We start from the raw sequence: 22,021 nt of genomic DNA, 5'->3' as shown, positions 1-22,021 counted from the left end.
GCTGGGAATGTTGGCATCCCTTGCTGCCATTTACCTACCGGGAAAAGAGAATGTGGTGGCAGACTGTGTGAGCAGGGTTTTTTTCCTCCATGGGTTTATTGTCTCTGACCCTGGGGCATTCCTGATGTTGCCGGGGAGGTTTGGGTCACCTACAGTGGACTTGTTTGCCTCTCTGAACAATGCCAAGGTCATTTGGTTCTGCATGATTATGCCTTGCCTGAGGGCTTGAAAGGTGGTTGCGATGTCATTCCCGTGGCCTCAGGGTCTGTTGTATACATTCTCCCGGTTCCCCTGATTCCGTCGGTTCTGCAGAAAATCAGGGGGGACGGGGCTTTGTTGCTTCTAGTGGTCCCAGGTTGGCGGCGCCCTCTGTTGTTGGAGTTGGCGGTACATCCGAGTTAGACGTTTCTGTTTCATCCGTATCCTTTATTGGGTCCTCAGGTTCCCTTCCCAGTGTTCCAGTCCATGAGTCTTCAGGCTTGACTCTTGAATGGCTGTCTCTGATCCAGAGTGGTTGTCCCAGGTGGTAGCAGGCCTCATTCAGCAGTCCAAGCATCGTTCTACTTTGAGAGCTTATGCTGAACATTGAGAAAATGTTTCTGGTTGGTGTCTGCGCCAGGGGGAGACTGTTGATGTTGTTGATCCGCTCATGTTCTGGATTTTTTTAATGAGGGTTTTGATCTGGGATTGACCTTTCTACTCATCAGGAACAATGGGCGGCTAATCTGGCGTTACGAAGTTCCCTTTATGTTGCTGTTGAGCCTCTGGTAGCTCGCCTGTTGAGGTCACTGGATTTTCAGCGTCCTAAACCGATGTTGTCTCCCTCGCCGTGGGATCTTCCTTTGGTGTTGAGAGCTTTACAAGGGGTTCCCTTTGAGCTCTTGGAGTCTGTTGACTTGAAGTTTTTGACCTTGAAGGTGGTCTTTTTAGTGGTGATCGCCTCTGCAGATGTGTTGGTGAATTGGGGTCTTTCTTGAGGTCTGCTGCAGTTTTGCGAATTTTGGAGGATAGGGTATTGTTGAGGACGCAGCCTACTTTTGTGCCTATGGTGGCTTCTTTCTTTCGTTAGACTGCGGAGGTGATCTTTCCTGTTTTCTTTTACGGATCCCCAGTCTGAGGAGGAGTCTCTGTTACATCTTTTGGATGTTAAAGGTGCTTTGTTGATTTACTTGTGCCGCACTGCTTCTTTCTGTAAAGTGGACAGTCTGTTTGTCACTTTCGGTTTGGCTAGACATGGCTTGAAACCCTCCCTTTCTACTCTCAGTCATTGGCTTAAGGAGGCGTTCCTCTTGGCTTATGGTGTCCAAGCCGGGGTTCTCACTCATCTGGTTTAAGAGCAGTCCATTCGTTCTGTGGCTGTTTCTTGGGCCGCTTTCAAGGGGGCGTCCATGGAGGATATTTGCGGGATGGCCACATTGTCTTCTCCTCATACCTTTATGGCGCATTGCCGGCTTGAGGTTTGGGGTGGTGCTTCCATTGCTTTTGCCACTTCTGTTCTGGGTTCTGTTGATTCTTGAAATTCTGTTTCTGCCCCATGTGTGTGTCATTAAAACTGTTGTTGCTGACTTCTGTGTGTGGGCTGTCTTCTGTTCTACATGAAGCCGATGTTGCTTTGGTATCTGCTTATGTGTTAATTACTGTGGCGAGGAAGACGGACGAGGAGGTAATGCCCCGGTTACTTACTGGTAATCTTCATTACTCCGAGTCCAACTCTTCCTCGCCACACAGTATAGTTAATGTTTTAGCCCTTAGTTGGGGTCTTCATGTTCTATGACTTTGTTTACAGGCCATTGGTGTGTATGGTGCCTCCTTTTATCCTATTGGTGGATGAAGGTGGGGGGGCCATATTGGAGGGTTGGGAGACTAATAGGCTAACTTTATTTTGCTTGGAGTTTCTGTGGGAGTCTCATACTCATGTCTTAATTAATGTGGCTAGGAGGACTAGGACTCGGAGTAATGAAGATTACCAGTAAGTAACCTGGGTATTAAAAGGTGGGCATAACATCAACCCAGAGGAACGAACGCAACAGAGAAATTGGCATCCCACACAGCTGAGTGGTGGTCTCCTACATGTGACCCTCTCAATCTTATTCCCTTCCAGCACGATGAATGGAAGACCGACGATAAAACTTTATTGATCCCGCAACACTCTGAACTTGGAGTCTGTTGACTTGAAGTTTTTGACCTTGAAAGTGGTCTTTTTAGTGGTGAACGCCTCTGCAGATGTGTTGGTGAATTGGAGTCTTTCTTGAGGTCTGCTGCAGTTTTGCGAATTTTGGAGGATAGGGTATTGTTGAGGACGCACCCTACTTTTTTGCCTAAGGTGGCTTCTTTCTTTCGTAGGACTGCGGAGGTGATCCTTCCTGTTTTCTTTTACAGATCCCCAGTCTGAGGAGGAGTCTCTGTTACATCCTTTGGATGTTAAAGGTGCTTTGTTGATTTACTTGTGCCGCACTGCTTCTTTCTGTAAAATGGACAGTCTGTTTGTCACTTTCGGTTTGGCTAGACATGGCTTGAAACCCTCCCTTTCTACTCTGTCATTGGCTTAAGGAGGCGTTCCTCTTGGCTTATGGTGTCCAAGCCGTGGTACTCACTCCTCTGGTTTAGGGGCAGTCCATTCGTTCTGTGGCTGTTTCTTGGGCCGCTTTCAATGGGGCGTCCATGGTGGATATTTGCGGGATGTCCACATTGTCTTCTCATACCTTTATGGCGCATTGCCGGCTTGAGGTTGGGGGTGGTGCTTCCATTGCTTTTGCCACTTCTGTTCTGGGTTCTGTTGATTCTTGAAATTCTGTTTCTGCCCCGTGTATGTCATTAAAACTGTTGTTGCTGACTTCTGTGTGTGGGCTGTCTTCTGTTCTACATGAAGCCGATGTTGCTTTGGTATCTGCTTATGTGTTAATTACTGTGGCGAGGAAGACGGACGAGGAGGGAATCCCCGGTTACTTACTGGTAATCTTCATTACTCCGAGTCCAAGTCTTCCTCGCCACACAGTATAGTTAATCTTTTGGCCCTTAGTTGGGGTCTTCATGTTCTATGACTTTGTTTACAGGCCATTGTTGTGTATGATGCCTCCTTTTATCCTATTGGTGGATGAAGGTGGGGGGCCATATTGGAGGTATGGGAGACTAATAGGCTAACTTTATTTTGCTTGGAGTTTCTGTGGGAGTCTAATACTCATGTCTTAATTAATGTGGTGAGGAAGACTAGGACTTGGAGTAATGAAGATTACCAGTAAGTAACCTGGGTATTAAAAGGTGGGCATAACTTCAACCCAGAGGAACGAACGCAACACATAAATTGGCATCCCACACAGCTGAGAATATGCTTTCAAGTTCAAGTTCAAGTTCAGGCATTTGTATAGCGCACTACTCACCCAGAGGGTCTCAAGGCGCTTGGGGAAGGGGTCCATTATTTGTCGAAAAGCCAGGTTTTAAGTTCTTTTCTGAATGAGACGTGGTTTTGAGTAAGGCGGAGGTGAGTGGGGAGTGAGTTCCAGGTCTTGGCAGCTAGGAAGGAGAAGGATCTGCTACCCATGGTGGATCTACGGATGCGCGGGACTGCGGCGAGGGCTTGGTTGGACGATCTTAGTTGGCGGGTGGGTTTGTAGAAGGACAGTCGAGTGTTGAGGCATTCGGGTCCTAGGTTGTAGAGGGCCTTGTGTGCGTGGGTGAGAAGACGGAACGTAATTCTTTTGTTGACGGGAAGCCAGTGGAGGTCTTTTAGGTGACCGGAGATGTGATCTTGTCGAGGAATGTCCAGTATGAGTCTTGCTGATGCGTTTTGGATGCGTTGGAGTTTTTTCTGTAATTTTGCTGAGATTCCGGCGTATAGTGTGTTACCATAGTCCAGTCGACTCGTGACCAGTGCGTGGGTGACAGTCTTTCTAGTCTCGAGGGGGATCCAGCAGAAGATCTTTTTGAGGGTGCGGAGTACGTTGAAGCAGGATGAGACTGCGTTGACTTGTCTGGACATCGAGAAAGAGGAGTCTAGGATGAAGCCAAGGTTGCGTGCGTGATCTGTGGGTGTGGGTGCTGTGCCCAGAGTGGAAGGCCACCAAGAGTCGTCCCAGGCAGAGGGGGAAGTTCCAAGGATGAGCACCTCCGTTTTGTCTGAGTTAAGTTTTAGGCGGCTATCTTTCATCCAATCGGCTACTTCTTTCATGCCTTCGTGAAGATTGGTTTTGGCGGTGTTAGGGTCTTTGGTGAGGGAAAGGATTAACTGGGTGTCGTCGGCGTACGAGATGATGTTGAGGTTGTGTTGACGCGCGATGGAAGCGAGTGGGCTCATGTAAACGTTGAAGAGGGTGGGACTGAGTGAGGATCCTTGTGGTACGCCACAGATGACTTCGGTGGACTCTGAGTTGAATGGGGGAAGTTGGACTCTTTGGGTTCTTCCAGTGAGGAATAAGATGATCCAGTCCAGGGCTTTTCCTTGTATGCCAATGTTGCTGAGGCGTTGTATAAGGGTGCTGTGGCAGACTGTGTCGAAAGCGGCGGAGAGGTCGAGTAGAATGAGGGCCACTGTTTCTCCTTTGTCTAGTAGTGTTCGGATATCGTCAGTCGCTGCAATGAGGGCGGTTTCGGTGCTGTGTTTGGCTCGAAACCCGGATTGAGATGGATCGAGGGAGTTGTTGGATTCAAGGAAGGCGGCGAGCTGGTTGTTGACGGCTTTCTCAATGACTTTGGCCGGGAATGGGAGAAGGAATATGGGTCGGTAGTTTTTTAGTTCGGAGGGGTCTGCTCTGGGTTTCTTCAGAAGGGCGCTGAGTTCGGCGTGTTTCCAGCTTTCTGGAAAGGTGGCAGAGTTGAACGAGCAGTTGATGACATCACGGAGATGGGGTGCGATGATGGAGTCAGCTTTGTTGAAGATGTGGTGGGGGCAGGGGTCGGTTGGCGAGCCAGAGTGGATTGAGTTCATTAGGCGGATGGTGTCTTCAGTGGTGATTGGGTTCCATGCGCTAAGGTTGTTAGTTGGCGGAGTGGGATCTGGGGGGGGGGGAGCGTTGATCGCTGGGAGTATTCTCGAAGCTGTTGTGGATGTCGGCAATTTTGTTGTAGAAGAAGGAGGATAACGCATCGCAGAGGTCTTGGGAGGGAGTGATGTCGTTAGATGCTGCGGTGGGGTTGGTGAATTCTTTGACGATGTTGAAGAGTTCCTTGCTGTTGTGAGTGTTGTTGTCGAGGCGATCTTTGAATGCTGATTTCTTGGCGGAACGAATCAGTTGGTGGTGTTTGCGGGTGGCTGCCTTGAGGGTGGTCATGTTATCGGCGGTTGGGTTTTTTCTCCATGATTTCTCCAGGGTGCGGCATAGCTTCTTGCATTTTTTAAGGTCATCATTGAACCAGGGAGCCTTAATGCTGGATGATTTGATTTGGTGCTTTTTCAGGGGTGCTAATTCGTCAGCGCTGTGGGTGATCCATTGCTTGAGATTGGTGGCTGCTTGGTTTGGGTCCAGTGGGAGGGTGGGAGGGTTTTGGTTGAGTGAAGTGAGGAGTTGGTCGGAGGTGGCTTTGTTCCAGTTTCTCCGAGGAATAGGTTGTGGGCGGTTGTGGTTCAGGGTGGTTTTGTAGCTGAAGTGAACACAGCTGTGGTCCGTCCAGTGGAGAGCTGTGGTGCGGTCGAAGGAGATATGCTTGCTGGAGGCGAAGATAGGGTCTAGCGTGTGTCCGGCTGTATGGGTGGGGGTGTCAACAAGTTGTTTGAGTCCGAGATTGGCCAGGTTGTCCAGAAGGGTGGTGGTGTTGTTGTTGTGTTTGTTTTCAAGGTGGTAGTTGAGGTCTCCTAAAAGAATGTAGTTCTCGGAGGCGAGGGCATGTGAGCTGACGAAGTCCATGATGTCATCGTTGAATTGAGTGCGGGTACCTGGAGGCCTGTAGATGAGGGTGCCTCTAAGTGTGGTCCTAGGGTCGGTGTGGATCTGAAAGTGGAGATGTTCGGCGGTTGCAAGATTATCGTCGGAGCTGGTTGTGATTTTGATGGTGTTCCTGTGGATGATGGCGATGCCTCCTCCTGTTTGATTGGTGCGGTCTTTTTGGATAATCTTGTAAGCGTCCGGTGGCTATGGCGATGTCGGGTGCTGATGATGTGTTCATCCATGTTTCTGTAAGGAAGGCGATGTCCGGTGACGCAGTGTCGAGTAGGTCCCAGAGTTCAGTTGCGTGTCTGTGGACCGAGCGGGTGTTAAGCAGGATGCACTTCAGGCGGTTAGAGTCGGTGCTGAGTTTGGAGGAAGTGGATTTGGTGAGGGTCCTGAAGCAGTTGTACTTGCAGGAGAGGCAGGCGAATGGGCCGTGGGTACGTCCTGGGGTGGCTTTGCAGCATTGTGGTGTGCGTCCAGGATTGAGGGCGAGGAGAGTTGCGGCATCATATGAGATTCTAGTGGGTAGGGTGCGGTGGGGACCAGGGGGACAGGCGCTGGGCGCGGTCCAGGCGCAGACGGGCTTACCTTTGGCGCACCTTCGGCGCGACCGCTGCGCGTAAACGCTGCACGGGACTGCATCAGTCATAAATGGATAGTGGAAGGGGAGGGGCGAGGGAGGCTCAGCTGGGAGGCGGGGCGGGCTCTAGAGGACGGGCTTGCAGGGACAACAACAACAAAATGGCAGCGGATAGTAGAGTAAAATAAACACAGCCACAAATATCAATGCAACGATGGTACAATGAATGCAAGTGCGCTACAATGAAACGTCTGCTGATCAAATGAGGCCAAACTGCATTAATTAGCATTACAGCAGCGTCAGTAAAAATTATCGAGCTAAAGATGGCAAAGCGCCCTGAGATTCTGTATGAAAGGGTGCAGAGCTGATCGCGCTAGGGCAGTATTAAAAACAGCAGGTTTAGATCAGGAGCGCAGCACAACGATACCAGCCCGAGCAGGGAGCCTGGGGAGCGACCGCTAACAACAGCGTCGAGACGGTCACGGAAACTTTCCACTCAAGTAACTGCCCAACAGTGAGTGTCTTACCCAGTGGAGCTTCCTCTATTGACACATGAATCCATTGCAAAAGACATCTCTCTCAGTGGCATCCAATCCAACCGAGCAACATAGAACAGTAGGCGTTACCCAGTGGAATTCCGACTCACCAATTAACAAAGGAAAACAGGCATCTCACTCAGTGAAGTTGCCTCATTTCATGTACCACAGCACAAAAGGCATCTGACCCAGAAGATTTTGTACACTTCACTGCATCGGTCAGCCTATGCATTGGGATACCGTCCTTTTACAACATAGGCATCCCACCTATTAGCACAGCACAACAGACATCACCAAGCCACCCAGTGGAATCTTCAGTCTCCATGCAAAATCGGCACCAAATGCATTCCAGCAGAGATATTGGCACACTTCTCTAGCAAAGCTCATTTGACACCCCACCCAGCAGAGGTGTGTACCATGCACACATAAACTCACAAAGCAAAATGCTTCCCACTCAATGGTGTATGCACCCTTCAAGTGCACAACAATGGAAATCCCTCAGTGTATTATACACACTCCATGCACACAGCCCACATGTATCCACTGGGATGCCTTGATTCACGCGGTCCGCTGGGATCATGACAAGGAAAACGTAATCTCACTCTTTGCAGATGACATCTTGTTTTATTTGGCCAAGCCGGAGAAATCTATCGACAGAGTCCTAGAGCTCTTTGGGATAGTTGATAGCAAGGCAGCGTGAAGTGGACCTACAGTGCCCGATAACGCGGGATGTTAAAGGGTTTACATATCTAGGGATTTTTGTCACATAGAACAAGAAAGTATTCCACAAAAGTAACTTGGGTAGACTGCTCGAGGGCTAGCAACGTGATATGATCAACTGGCGCCGGCTGCTGCTGACCCTGCTGGGGCGGGCGGCACTGTACAAAATTATATACCTACCTAAATTACTCTCTGCCGTGCAGAACTCTTTATTTGAGGTCCTTGAGCCCTTATTCCATTTGGTGGAGGCTGAAACCAGACTGCTGCTCTGGGACAGGGGGCTACCACAGAAAGAACTGTTAATGTCACCAGGAAGTCCTCAGAAGGAGGATGTTGTGGGTTCGAATGATAAGGTCGTAGGCCAGGTCGGATCAAATAAGGTTTTATTTGCTTGAAACAGCGTTTATGTCTCTGAGTTCTCTTTTCTCTGGGCAAGGGGTCCAGGTCCGTTTTGCCGGTGGTCTTTTTCCTCCTTTCTTGTCAGAGGACGGTGGTTGGCTTCTTCGGATCCCAAGACTCGGTGGTCCGTCCGACATACAAAGGGCCCAGGCCGAAAATAAAGAAGAATAAAGAAACTATCAGTACACTTGTTCTCAGAGCCAAGATCTGAGAGGGCCGGGGAGTGAGGAGAAACACCAAACACACTGTGCAATACGTGAGAGACGAAAGGAGGGGAACTGTGCTCGTGTGCAGATGTTGCAGCTAGTATTTACAGGTATTTACTAGGTAGTGGGGGTTGGAGGTAACTGGGTGGTTTGACTACCCTCCTTCCTTCCCACCCACACCGAGAACTTGCTCCGTACCTGCTCAAGCCACGCACCTCTGTGGGCGTGGCAGGGCGAGTCGCGGGGTCTTTGGCCTCCTGGCTTCGTTGCGAGTTCCGCCGTACTCAGTCTGTGGTCTCCGTCCTCCTCTCTTGCCGGTCCACCTGTGTTCTCCACGTCTGGATAACGCCACTCTCTCTCCTCTTCGCCCTGGGGCCGTCCGAAGAACCAGGAAGTTTCCTCGGATAGCGTCAGGTGCGGGTCGACGTCATCGGTGGGCGGGGCTTCGTCCGACAGAAATCTCCAGTTAAAGAAGCCGTCGTCCTGTTCAGAGTGTTGCGGGATCAATAAAGTTTTATCGTCGGTCTTCCATTCATCGTGCTGGAAGGGAATACGATTGAGAGGGTCACATGTAGGTGACCACCACTCAGGAATAGCACATGTTTGTACGTTAGGCTGACACACCCTGTCACAGAGGAATAGAACTACTAGATTGGCATCTGTATTACTGGGCATCCCAGTTGACTGTGATAAATGATTGGGCCTTTGCTGACCAGAGGAAACCCTCACGGATGGCGGACAACTGGGCAATGGTCCTGTTTGGCTATGTGAGATCTCTTTATGATAAGGGAAGATTGGGTAGCCTCCCCTCCCCATCAGCAGTGGCAGTTGAAATTTAGAGGCTGACAGTTAGAAAACTGTCTTGATACGATACGCTGACACTGGAGACCCCATTGTTGGTGGCAGCCACTCTGGTGGCATTCAGAGAGGAGAGGGATATAGAAAGTGAAACCAGCTGGGCATTTGTAAACTGGGGGACATCTATGCAAAAAGGAGTATGAATACTTAAATGTCACCGACCAGAAGATACCTAATATTTACGTATTGCCGAAAGTGCACAAAAACCTGTCGCAGCCGCCAGGCAGACCTAATATTGCTGCATGCGGATCATTGTTAGAACCATTGGCTAAATATATTGATATATTTTTAAGCCATTTGTACCTCAAATAAGGGCAGACATAAGAGATACAATGGATTTCATTGCAAAGATGGAACACTCTGTATTTGATGGTGACCAACAGCTGGTGGTCACTCCCGATATCGAGAGTCTCTATACAAATATACCACAGGAGGAGGCTCTTCTTGTAATGTCTATGGTTTTGGATAAATGGCCGAGACCTCATACTGTGCCCACCGATTTGTTACTTTCTCTGACACGGACCGAAGGCTCTGTGGCTGTCATCTTTATGTGCCCATCGGGGAGAAAGTGGTGATTGGGACATTCTGCCCGTGAATCAGCTGTGCACAATGTCGGATGATATCGCAGCGCCGAACAGGCATGATGATGTCGACCGTGACATCAGAGGAGTTTAATCAGCCCTCCCATAGACCAGACTGAGGCCAATCAGAAAAATGGATATTGTTTTTAAACCTATCAGGACTTGTGCAACACATGTGGACATTACCAGCATTGAGGAAGGCACAATGCTTAAACATGTCTGTAGGGTATGTGTTTAATACATACCTTTCAGAAACCCTGCGAGTACTCCGTATTTTTGGGAAGTTTGCAGCGCAATATACAAGGTCCCACCCTCGTGAACGGACACAGCACTCGTCCTGACTAATATATATATCTATACATATATATACACATATATGTGTGTGTGTGTGTGTATATAGGTGTGTATGTATATGTATATATGTGTGTATATATATTTATAATTTATGAAACAAGCAACAGTATTCATATCCAGATATTTTAAGTGAAGTATACCATTTTGTGTCACAAACCTCTGTTTTACTGTGCAATGCAACCTCTCTCTTTATTATGCTGTGCTGCCACAACCCGCAACCTCTCTCTTTATGATGCTGTGCTGCCACAACTTTGGTTAAAATGTTGTTTTTCATTAGACATTCTCAGGATATTGGCAGAAGCAGAAAACAACCACATACATTTTCACAGGACACAATTTAATTATCCATAGTGTGTGTGCACCCTTACATAGTACAAACTGCAGCACATGCCCTATTCTGGCTGATGAAATACATTTTCCCTCCATTGCGCGTCTCTTGAAACTCGCAATGAGTGTGCGGTCAGCGCAGACTGTGAGGCATTTTCATGTATTGGAGCCCCAGGAGACTTTAGTAACACACAACACGACTTATAAATATCTGAGGTATAGCTGAAATGTAATTATTGCTTTGATGGAGACTTATGGATCTCCAATAAACCCTGGCAGGGTTATATTTCCCTTTTTGAATCTCAAACCACCTCTGCCAGATGCATGTCCCTAAGTTGCCAATCAGCAGGCGACAGTTTGGATAAATGACTTTCTAGCCCCACTCAAAAAATTTGTTTTCACCCGCTCGAGACCTACAGCGGAATTGTTTATGGGGCACCTCTTATGAAAAAGGCATGAGAACGTCTGTGGCACAAGAGCTATCATATTACAGATAAAACTAGTTACCTCAACGCTCTTAAGGAGCACCACAAATAAGTTAGATGCACCCGGACTCAATTGTTTGCCCAAAAGATTGAGGGGGCTAAAAACTCCTCTCCTGAGATTTTCAGAATAGTCAAATCGCTCATGTCTCTAGAGTGAGTCTAAGCTGTTATAACCCGAACGATCGATAATCGTAATCAGATCGCACACTATTGTTCTGGGAACATTTCCACCATTTATGCCTCTTTTTTTGTAAAAGTCTGGAAATATAGATTTCCATCTCCCGGACTGTCACCTCCTGATCCACCAGATGGCCTTTTAAGCATAAGTAAAGTATCAGTGGAGGAAACGAGTGCCCTATTAGCCAAAATCAAATCAGGATCTCCACTTGACCCATCCTAACCGGCGATGCTGATGTGGGGTGAAGTAGCTATTACCCCAACGTTATGTAATCTACTCAGTTTATCCTTTTCAACTGGTCGGGTACCATTTGACTGGAAACACCCTATTGTGGTCCCCCTCCCAAAGAACCCTTCGCTAGATCTATTGAAGCCAGAGAACCTCAGACTGATCTATTTGCTACCATTTTTTTGCAAAGGTCGCCGAACAACATGTGAACCAACAGCTGATGAAGTTCATGAAGGAGAAAGAACTTCTTCATGAGACCCAGTCGGGCTTTAGACTGGAGTTCAGCAATGAATCTGCTCTGCTACTAGCATCAGGGTCTCTCCGTCTTTCTGCGGATGAAGGAAAGACAGCTGCCCTCGTCGTGCTGGACTTAAATGTGGCCTTTGACATTATGGTCCATGGTTTGTTACTAGAACGGCTATGGAAACAGGGCATTGTGGGACGGGCCCTTGAATGGTTTGCTGATTTTCTTCATAATTGCACCTTTTAGGTTATTCAGAAGTCCTGTGCTTCCGAAGACATTTCCTTGCAGCATGGAGTGCTTCAAGGTTCGGCGCTAAGTCTAACACTATTTAACCTATATATGCGCCCGCTGGTGGATGTGATTGAGCACCATGGCGTTGAGATTGTGTCTTATGGTGACAGCACCCAGCTGATTATCACCTTGGGAGAGAAAGATAGCAGTGCTGCGGCCAATTTTAAGGCCTGTTTGGCGGACCTGGCCAAATGGATGGACTCTAGCTCAACCCTCAATATGTTCCTCCGCGTGGTGGCCTAGGTAGCTGGGCTCTTCATCTGTCCCCAAACTAAAGGTAAAAAAACCTTGGTTTCCTGTGTGCCTCCTCTCCATCTTTTGACAGCCAGATCGCCGCTACGGTTGGCACCTGTTTTGGGATACTAAAGATGCTCCATAAAATCTTAGGGCTCCTTCCTGAATCAACAAAGAAGACGGTAGTCCAGGCCCTGCAGGTATCCCGACTGGACTACTGCAATGTACTCTACCTGGGGCTCTCTAAAGGCTGGTTGGGAATGCTCCAAAGAGTTCAATATGCTGCTGCCCAAATGTTATTGAATATTCTGAGACATTCTCCCATGGGCTCAGGGAAAGCACAGCTTCAATGGCTTCCTATCAAGCATAGCGTATCCTTTAAAGCACTCTGCTTTTGCCAAAATATTCTCAATCAGAGAGAACCTCCTTCCCCTGATTAAACCTTATCTTCCTAATAGGCATCTCAGGTTCTCAGGGACTGCAATGACTGTGATCCCCAGAGTAAACAAAGTGCGCCTAGGAGGTAGCTTTGTTAGGTTCCTAGCTGCTAGACTCTGGAACTGTATGCCCCGGGACCGTTGAATTAAGCCGTCCAAAGGGCTGTTCCAAAAAGATCTGAAGACTTGGCTTTTTAGGCAAAACTGAACTGGCAATCGACAATGTAGGCAAAATTGAACTGTAACGGAGCTCAAAGCAGGGTCAGTAGGTCTTTGCTGGAGGAATCTTAGCACGGGGACACTCGGTTAGGAGTAACCAAGCTCTTTACAAACCTCTAACGTAACATAGCACTTAACGTTTGTGAATCATGATAGCTTTTCAAAGGCTTGAATTTGAGGTTATGTTTAAGTAGTGACATTTCAGTTTGTTTGCTTTTTTTTGTAGGGCGTTAGGATTGATTTCTCACAAATGATATTCTCTTACAAGTCTGCTATCAAATGACCTACCAATGAGAACTGGGTCCTAGTCTGACATGGTAGCAAATCATCATCTGTAAACACTGGAGTGTACCTCTTGTACTCCTAATCATACTGTGACAAGTTTGAGAAGCTTGGCAAAACAGAAGTAGCTGAAGACAGAGGGACGGAGAAGAACTCTCACACTTTGTGATTCTAGTCGGTGTGCAGCCAACATTGTTAATCTATGAATGAGTCTCCTCAGATCCAGATTGCCCATATATTCTCCCTCAATGATCGTTGACGGCAGAATGTCCTTGTGTTTTCTGGAAGCTATAAAGATCGTCCTCTGGAGCCACTGTTAATGGGAAGGACTCTAGACCTTGTGCAACATCCTATTTGTACAATGGTGTCCGACTCTGCTCTATTATTTCTGTTAACTGGACAAGTGGTTTAATTCAGAGAATGATGTGTTTAGTAACACAGCCCGTCCTCACTCCAAACCCTTTTAATAGACAGAAATGAGGCACCCATTACTTTAAAAAAAAAGTCAGGATGACTCTCTGATTGAACACCTCTTGAAACCAGGACACTAACTTATGGAATGTTTGCCAGGAAGTAACTTACCAATGTATTTACCACATATTCGGTTTTATACCTAGATGGATTTGCAACAAGTTAAACATTGGATTGAATGGAAAGGCCCTCTGATGTAATAACACGAACAGTGAGGGTACATTGCTAGCTGTGTTAGCAAGTGGAGTTTGCCATTAGTTCTGTTGAAGGATCAGGTGAAGCGTTTTCCTTGGTGTAGAGGCGCTGTAAGTGCAATGCCACACGGTGGGTAGTATATGCAGCTGGAAGGTGGATACTCGGTATTGACGCACACCCCTCTGATAGGCGGCCTCCACTGACCTCTCGCTTGCTTTTCTTCCAGGAGCTGTCTTGCTGATGATTATCCTGGTCCTCATCCGTTGCTGCTGTTGCTGCTGCTGTGACTGTGAATCCTCTCATCAGACGGTGAGTCTCGCTGCCTGCACACATCTCCTCGAGTCGACCCTCCTATTTAGCTTCTATCCTGCCTCTTAGGTTCACACTGTCCTGCAAACCTTAAAACCATCCTTTGGCCTCACTAGTGTGTTGCATTCTACTGAAGTCAAGCAACATTGCATCAACCCACCGTCTTTACATAATAAAACAAAGCCACAATCAAACAGTGTGTGGGTTTTTGCACCAAATGTTGTGTTTAACATAATGTGTATGCCTGCTTTGTCCTCAACGTACGTAAGGCAACATAAGCGCATACTGAAAATGTGTTTATATGGTATTGTCCTCTGAAATTGAAATGCTTGGCGTTAGATTAGATCTCAAGGGCAAAAATAGGTAACTGTGAAGAGGGGATGGTCACCGAGGACAGTGAGGAGGTAACAGGCAGTGCTCTATCGAACTGGTGTCGCCATCCAGAAATCTGCCCAGGTTTGGTCGGTAAGGGATATGAACAGTTAGAGGTTTGACTCTTGACTCATCCCCATTACAAAGCCAGAAGGTTTTCTACAACAAATGTGCAGCCAGAACAAAGCTGGCACTGCTTGGCACATCTGTCTGCATTCATGGACCCGACAGGACTAAATTAAAACTAAATTTCTCCAGAAGACCTTTAACCGCAGAAGTAAAGTGGACTAAAGACCACTCCCCAGAGACATCCGCCATATCACATCAGTAAAGAAAGCCACTGAAAATGTCTCTTGACACCCAAAACTACGGAAATAAGAGCTATAGAAAGAAAAGCCAATCCGCAGATACGAATAAAGCTAACGTGATCCGGAGACAATGGTGCCAAGATCGAGCAGACGTACTGTTTCAAGGCTTGGAAAAATGAAAGGACTGAAGGGACCAAGGAAAGCCTCCCAAAAGATCGAAGTCCATAGAAATTAGTGCTGCCCAATGAGTGCTGCCAAACTACCTTTACCCACAGAAATGAGGTGTAAAGAAAAATACTGCATTTCTAGGCACAAACCCCCAAGAGTTGATGGGCCAAAACCTCTGACAAGTTTTACAGTACTGGCTTCAAAAACATTTTCCTCTGGTGTAAATCGCAATGGCACTTCCTGTGAGTAAGAAACAGCAGTCACAGACTTGCAGGTAGGTTCTGGTGGTTGTATTTAACCTAAGCTCCAGTGGATGGTTGGGTGTGGTTGTCTCACAGAGAGCATCCACTTAAATCCCTGAGCAGACCATATCTGAATCTACCTTCAAGTGCAAGCACAACAACAAATGAGCAGTAGATTTTCATGTTACCTGCCATATCATGCATGCAGTAGTATTTACACGCTCATTGAGGTGTGCCCATAGAGCAACTCTGCTTCTTACATTTGCCAACTCACTAGTAAACAAAATTAATAAACTATCCGTGATTGAAGGTTGAAGTTTTTTTAAGTGACGACTGTCCTACCTGTTTACATGACATCACTCTAGACAGCGACCGAGCACAAATATATGACGCATTTCCCACCAACATGGGGGTGGCCTGATGTATTTGTTCATGATGCCTTTCTTTCCTTCTCCTTTACTTTCTTTTTCACTTTTGGGACCACTTGTCACTTTGAATCTTAGTAATATTACTTGATTATATGTTTTTCTACAACATCTGGTATTCTATGACATTTAATTGGTTTGTCGTGTTATGATAAAAGAATATGTTAAGTAAATGATACATTAATGGGATGCAATTACTTACTCGTTCAGTAGCCTTGGAAGCTTATGAATGGAGGGTACTAATCAGCAAGTGACTTTCACCTCAACCCCGTGCTGTACTTATCTTATTTTATGAATTCTTAATAAAAAATTGTACTTAAAAATATCAACTAACCTCGATCATTTTTGGGTCCATAAACAATTCCAAAAGCCTTTATTTAATAGATCGTCTGCTATTATCGAGATATCAAGGGGGCAGAAACATCCAGGCAATGCCCCCTCCTCATCCATACCGAGTGCAGCCGCTGCTATTTCTGAAGGATCAACACAACGGGGTCTGGGAGTAGAAACTCCCGGTGCTGTAGTTGACACTGGCCACACCGTAACACACATGGCACAAGTGCATTTTACTATTTTAAGTTTTAAGGAGCCCAGCCCTAAAAGAAGGCTAGCAAGAGAGTAATCACAGAAATGCTCAAAGATCAAAGAGAGATCCCGCGATATCCCAGCAAACAGGATTAAGAAGTGTTTAAAAGGCCCCTCCAGAGGGCCAAGCCCACGGCCAGAGCTGCTGACCTTGGAACTGGGGAATCAGTTTCGAGCCTCGGTGTCGGCTCAACATCCTGTGATTCTAGGCATATCAATAAATCTCCCCAAGCCTAACAAAAAACTAGTATTGCATCTATCCCAACATTTCCCAGGACTGACTATGTTATCAACCACATAATTCTAGACTTCAACGCAAACCCCTCCACTGGACTTAATCTAGCTGACTGTCCAGATGGCAAGAATGTTTGTTTTCAGCAGGGTGGAGAAACCACTTCTACTATGCACCAGAAAGTTTGAAGGTGGTCTTTTCTTTTTACCGCCAATAAATGCATTTACACTAGCCTTTGCAAAGGACGTTTTGCGGAGTTGTGGGTTTTCATCCATTTTGCATAGCTGAAAAGCTAGGGACCTCACCCCCCAACCCCCACCCCCACCCCCCGTCCCCAACACAAATAACATTTCCTCTCGGTAGATCCGTAGGTAACCCTGGATACTTCCACTCCATTACAGAGGGATGACTTCACTTTCCTAGTTTTTTTTTATTCCCGATTACCATGGTGTGCGACTTCCCATTGTTCACGACCAAATCCAAGGACTGCATATAGGTTCCAAAAGCGTCCAAGAGTTTCTGGAGGCCCAACGCAGTACATGCTAAAAGGTCAGCGTCGTCTGCGTATAGGAGAACGGGTATTAAATATTCACCTACACGCGGAATATCCAGACTCGCCTCCTTTAGGGATTTATCCAAGGCATTAATATAAAGAGTGAACAATAGGGGCGCCAATATGCACCCTTGGCGAACACCCCGGTCAGATTTAAAAGACCTGGCATCCCGATGAAGGTCAGCTAGAAAGTGAACTAAACATGGCTCAATACCTATTTTCATTAAAATATTCCACAGCTTTGACCTGTTAACCAGGTCAAAGGCGGAAGACAAATCCATAAATGCCATGTGCAGATAACCTTCCTTCGCCACAGTATATTTACCAATTAATAAATGCAGGTTGAGGCACTGGTCCATAGTGCTTCTCCCCTGTCTAAAACCATACTGCAAATCTGATAAAATCTTATTTTCAGTGACCCAGCCTGTTATCTTAGCTAAGACCACTTTACCCAGAATTTTAACTGCTGAATCAATCAGTGATATGGGTCTATAGCACCGCAGGCTCCCTCTCTGACCTTTTTTAAAAACCGGGATAATAATTGATTGGCTCCAGGATACCCGGAACCCCTGCATACCAGAAGCATTAAAAACATTAGCCAATATTTTTGACCAAAATTTGGGGTCACACTTATAGAGATCTGCTGGGACCCCATCGGGTCCTGGGGCTTTGTTACTCGCGGTCTCCTTTATTGCCTTTTCAATTTCCATTTCACTAAACACGAATGGAGCTGTTCCTAGTCGAGGGAAAGGACTAGCAGTAGACAATAGTGTACCACCAGAGTCATAGATCTCCCCAAAGTGGGCTAGCCACTGTGGCTCTGTAATATTGCATTCCTGTGCATCATTCTCCACAGAAGAAAAAAAGGGGGCATTTATAATGTACCAAAATTTAGAACTATCTTTTAGAACTTCTACTGATAGAAGAGCATTCAAAGCCTCTGCCTTAATTTCTACTTTCCGGGCGTGCACTGCCAGCTTATACTGCTTACGAAGGCTAGCTACCGCCACCCTATCTCGAGGTGTCCTCTTCAGTGCTAAAATGAGTAGACGATGGGTTTTCGAGCAGGTTTCGTCAAACCACCTATGCCCACGATTCCCTTTGAACTCAGTGCCAATCGTCAGATCTACTGCGATCCGGCTACAAATGCCCTCAAATGCTTTAAGGACCAACGGCCACATGCATCATCCCGGCCGTTTGCGAATTCCAAATTGCGAAAAATAGCGAATCGCAATTCGAAATTCGCAAAACGGGATGCATGAGTATTTTAACATAATATTTGCGATTCGGTAAAATTCGCATTTTTTACCGATTCGCAAATATTATGCGAATTCTAATTTGCTAATTTGCATTTCCCATTGATTCCTATGGGCCAAAAGGTCCATAGGAATCAATGGGAATTGCGAATTAGCAAATTAGAATTCGCATAATGTTGATGCATTCCATGGGTGCAAAGGACCCCCCCCTGCACCCCTGAAATGTATTTTTAAGTGGATGTTTCACACACACATGTCCTAAGGACATGTGTGTCTGTAACATGCAAGTTAAAAAAATTCATTTTTTTTTTTAATTTTCGCAAATTAACACGAGGGTCAACCTCGTGTTAATTTGCACTTCCAATTTCCATTTTCGCAATTTTTAAAAAAATGATGCATTCCATTTAAGGAATCGCACAAATGCGATTCCTTAAATGCATTCGCATTTTTTAGAAATGCTAAAAAATGCGAATTGTGCAAACAACTTTGATGCATCCCACAAATGGTTTTTGCATTCGCAAACGGCCGATTTTACCGATTCGCACCGTTTGCGAATGCAAAAACCAATGATGCATGTGCCCGCAAGTCCTTTGGGTTTGAGGGATCCGCACATATAGCAAGATTCCCTTCAGCCTTTCTGCAGAACTCCATGAAAAATACATTGGGCGTTACTTTTGACCACTTGAGCCTCCTCCCCTGGTCATGTACTACCAGACAATTAGCTCCACAGTTTTCCCCCCCAGGTCCATGATACCAACCCTGCCATCCAATTCTAGAATATTAACATTAACAAGCAGTTAACCCGTTTAGATTGTGAGCGCTAGCCGGGGATCCACATACTACAATAGGTAAAAGCAGTGGTGCGCGCGCACCACAGAGGAGCCGACGCGGGAATCGAAACCCGTGCGTGTGAGCAGCTTTCAAAACCCCATACAAAAGGACCCTCGCTGCGCGAGTATTTCTGCGTACTGCAACGCAGGCGCAAGCCCTATGAATGTGTGCTTATGTAATGCAACTTGTGCTCATGTAAAGCGCTCCAATACCTTCGGGTCGAATTCGTACTATATAAAAAAAACTGCAAAAGAAAAAAAGCTCTTACGAGTCATCCGGTCACAGAGAGAAAAGGACAAAGGAAAGCTCTTGCCTCTTACATGATCCCCTTGCATAGAAGTAAGGGAAAAGAATGTGCCCATTAAACCCAAACACAGACAAGCAACCATAAACTAAAGGAAGCTCCCAAAGAACCACAGCCTTAGAGTACATTACGGATTGCTTTTAGACCGCTATTCTGAAGAGTTCGAATTCACACAACAGCTAACCAGTTTCTGTCGAGTGTCCTGTGAAGTGGTTTCCTCTGGCACCTCTCTTATTTTTCACACATAATACCGACATAGGACCTCCCCTTTTCACTTATTGGATGCTGTCTTGATTTCGCTGTTGAGTGTATGAGTGGAACGCCTGCTGGAAGTGACCTTTTGAAAGCTGGACTTGCACAATCCGAATTCTTTCTAGGTTTAAATGTTTTTATCCATCAGGTTTGTCGAATTAAGGAGTATGGAACATCTCCACTCTTAGCTCCTTTAAAAATATCACAGTGTAGGCCTCCCAACCTTTCCATCCCCGAGCACACCGGTCGCCGTTCACCCCGGCCCTGGACCCTAGGCCTAGAGCCTTCCCCAGCTGGGCAGAGGGTGCATGTTGAGCGCTGCAGGGCCTGCTCCCAGGGAGGCGGAGCTAAGCCGTTCGAATGGTGCCAATGGGAGCATCACATCCCAGAGTCCTCTAGACTCCAATACTACCAGTCCAGTCAGAAACTGGGCCCGATGCCCCACCAACGCCCACGCGGCGGCTCTCAAACGAACACATTTTGAAGTCAAGTCAAGTCAAGTCAGAGAATTTATATAGCACACTACATACCCAGAGGGTCTCAAGGCGCTTAAGGAGGGGTGGGGGATTACTTGTCAAATATCCACGTTTTAAGTTGCTTTCTGAATGCTAGGTGGTTCTGGGTAAGGCGAAGGTGAGTGGGAAGTGAGTTCCAGGTTTTAGCTGCCAGGTAGGAGAAGGATCTACCTCCCATGGTGGTTTTGTTGATGCGAGGTACAATGGCAAGGGCTTGGTTGGAAGATCGTAGCTGGCGGGAGGGGGTGTAGAAGGACAGTCGTGTGTTGAGGCATTCTGGTCCGATTTCGTAGAGTGCTTTGTGTGCGTGGGTTAGGAGCCGGAAAGTGATCCTCTTATTGACGGGGAGCCAGTGGAGGTTTTTCAGGTGACCAGAGATGTGTTCTTTACGCGGGATGTCCAATATGAGCCTGGCTGAGGCGTTTTGGATTCGTTGGAGTTTTTTCTGGAGTTTAGCGGTAGTACCGGCGTAGAGGGTGTTTCCATAGTCCAGTCGGCTCGTGACCAGAGCGTGGGTGACCGTTTTCCTAGTTTCGGTAGGGATCCAACGAAATGTTTTTTTGAGCATGCGAAGAATGTTGAAGCAGGATGAGGAGACGGCGTTGACTTGTCTGTTCATTGAAAGTGAGGAATCCAGGATGACGCCTAGGTTCCGTGCGTGGTCTGTCGGGATGGGTGCTTTTCCAAGGGCTTCTGGCCACCAAGAGTCGTCCCATGCGGAGGGGGAGGTACCTAAGATGAGGACTTCTGTTTTATCTGAGTTCAATTTCAGACGACTGTGTTTCATCCATTCGGCTACTTCTTTCATTCCTTCGTGTAGGTTAGTTTTGGCGGTGCTAGGCTCATTGGTGAGTGATAGGATCAGTTGAGTGTCATCCGCGTAGGAGATGATGTTGAGGTTGTGTTGGCGGGCGATGGTCGCGAGGGGGCTCATGTATACGTTGAAAAGGGTGGGGCTGAGTGAAGATCCTTGTGGTACGCCGCAGATGACTTCAGTGGCCTCTGACTTGAATGGTGGAAGGCGGACTCTCTGGGTTCTTCCGGTGAGGAACGAGGTGATCCATTCTAGTGCTTTTCCTTGGATTCCGATGTTTCTGAGGCGCTGTAGAAGGGTGCTATGGCAGACTGTGTCGAAGGCTGCGGAGAGGTCGAGGAGGATGAGTGCGACTGTTTCTCCATTGTCCAGTAGAGTTCGAATGTCGTCTGTTGCTGCGATGAGGGCGGTCTCAGTGCTGTGTTTTGCTCGGAAACCGGACTGTGAGGAGTCGAGGGATTTGTTGGCTTCGAGGAAGGCGGCGAGCTGGTTGTTGACAGCTTTCTCTATGACTTTGGCCGGGAATGGAAGGAGCGAGATGGGGCAGTAATTTTTGAGTTCGGTGGGGTCCGCTGTGGGATTTTTCAGAAGGGCGCTGAGTTCAGCGTGTTTCCAGCTTTCCGGGAAGGTGGCGGAGTTGAAGGAGCAGTTGATGACGTCTCGGAGGTGCGGTGCTATGATGGAGTCTGCTTTGTTGAAGATGTGGTGAGGGCATGGGTCTGTGGGGGATCCTGAGTGGATGGAGTTCATCAGGCGGATGGTGTCCTCAGTGGAGATTGGGTTCCAGTCGTTGAGGATGTTCAAGGGGGGTGAAGGTTCAGCAGATGGTTGGGTGGGTTGGACTCCGGGTTGGTTGTCGAAGCTGTTGTGGATGTCTGCAATTTTGTTGTGGAAGAATGAAGCTAGGGAGTCGCAGAGGGCTTGAGAGGGGGTGATGTCGTTGGAGTTGGCCGAGGGATTGGTAAATTCCTTGACGATGTTGAAAAGTTCCTTGCTGTTGTGGGCGTTGTTATCTAGTCGGTCCTTGAAGGCGGTTTTCTTGGCCTTTCGGATCAGTTGGTGGTGTATGCGGGTGGCGTTTTTGAAGGCGTCCTTGGTGCTGGTGGTTGGGTCTTTTTTCCAGGCCTTCTCAAGGGAGCGGCAGAGTTTCTTGGATTTCTTAAGATCAT

General features: G+C 47.2%; 1 protein-coding gene across 2 annotated transcripts in view; it reads left to right on the top strand.

Annotated features, from left to right (window-relative positions):
* Positions 1-22,021, top strand: part of SMIM22 (small integral membrane protein 22) — a 272,449-nt gene that overhangs the window by 192,885 nt on the left and 57,543 nt on the right. For both annotated transcript variants that reach the window (XM_078662918.1, XM_078662919.1), the window contains exon 3: positions 13,913-13,995. In XM_078662918.1, the coding sequence (XP_078519044.1) occupies positions 13,913-13,995 (83 nt within the window). The remainder of the gene's footprint in view (positions 1-13,912; positions 13,996-22,021) is intronic.

Source organism: Lissotriton helveticus, chromosome 10 (assembly GCF_964261635.1).
Source record: "Lissotriton helveticus chromosome 10, aLisHel1.1, whole genome shotgun sequence".
Taxonomy (NCBI): domain Eukaryota; kingdom Metazoa; phylum Chordata; class Amphibia; order Caudata; family Salamandridae; genus Lissotriton; species Lissotriton helveticus.
Note: the sequence above shows the minus strand (reverse complement) of the source record. Positions and strands in the feature narration are given on the sequence as shown.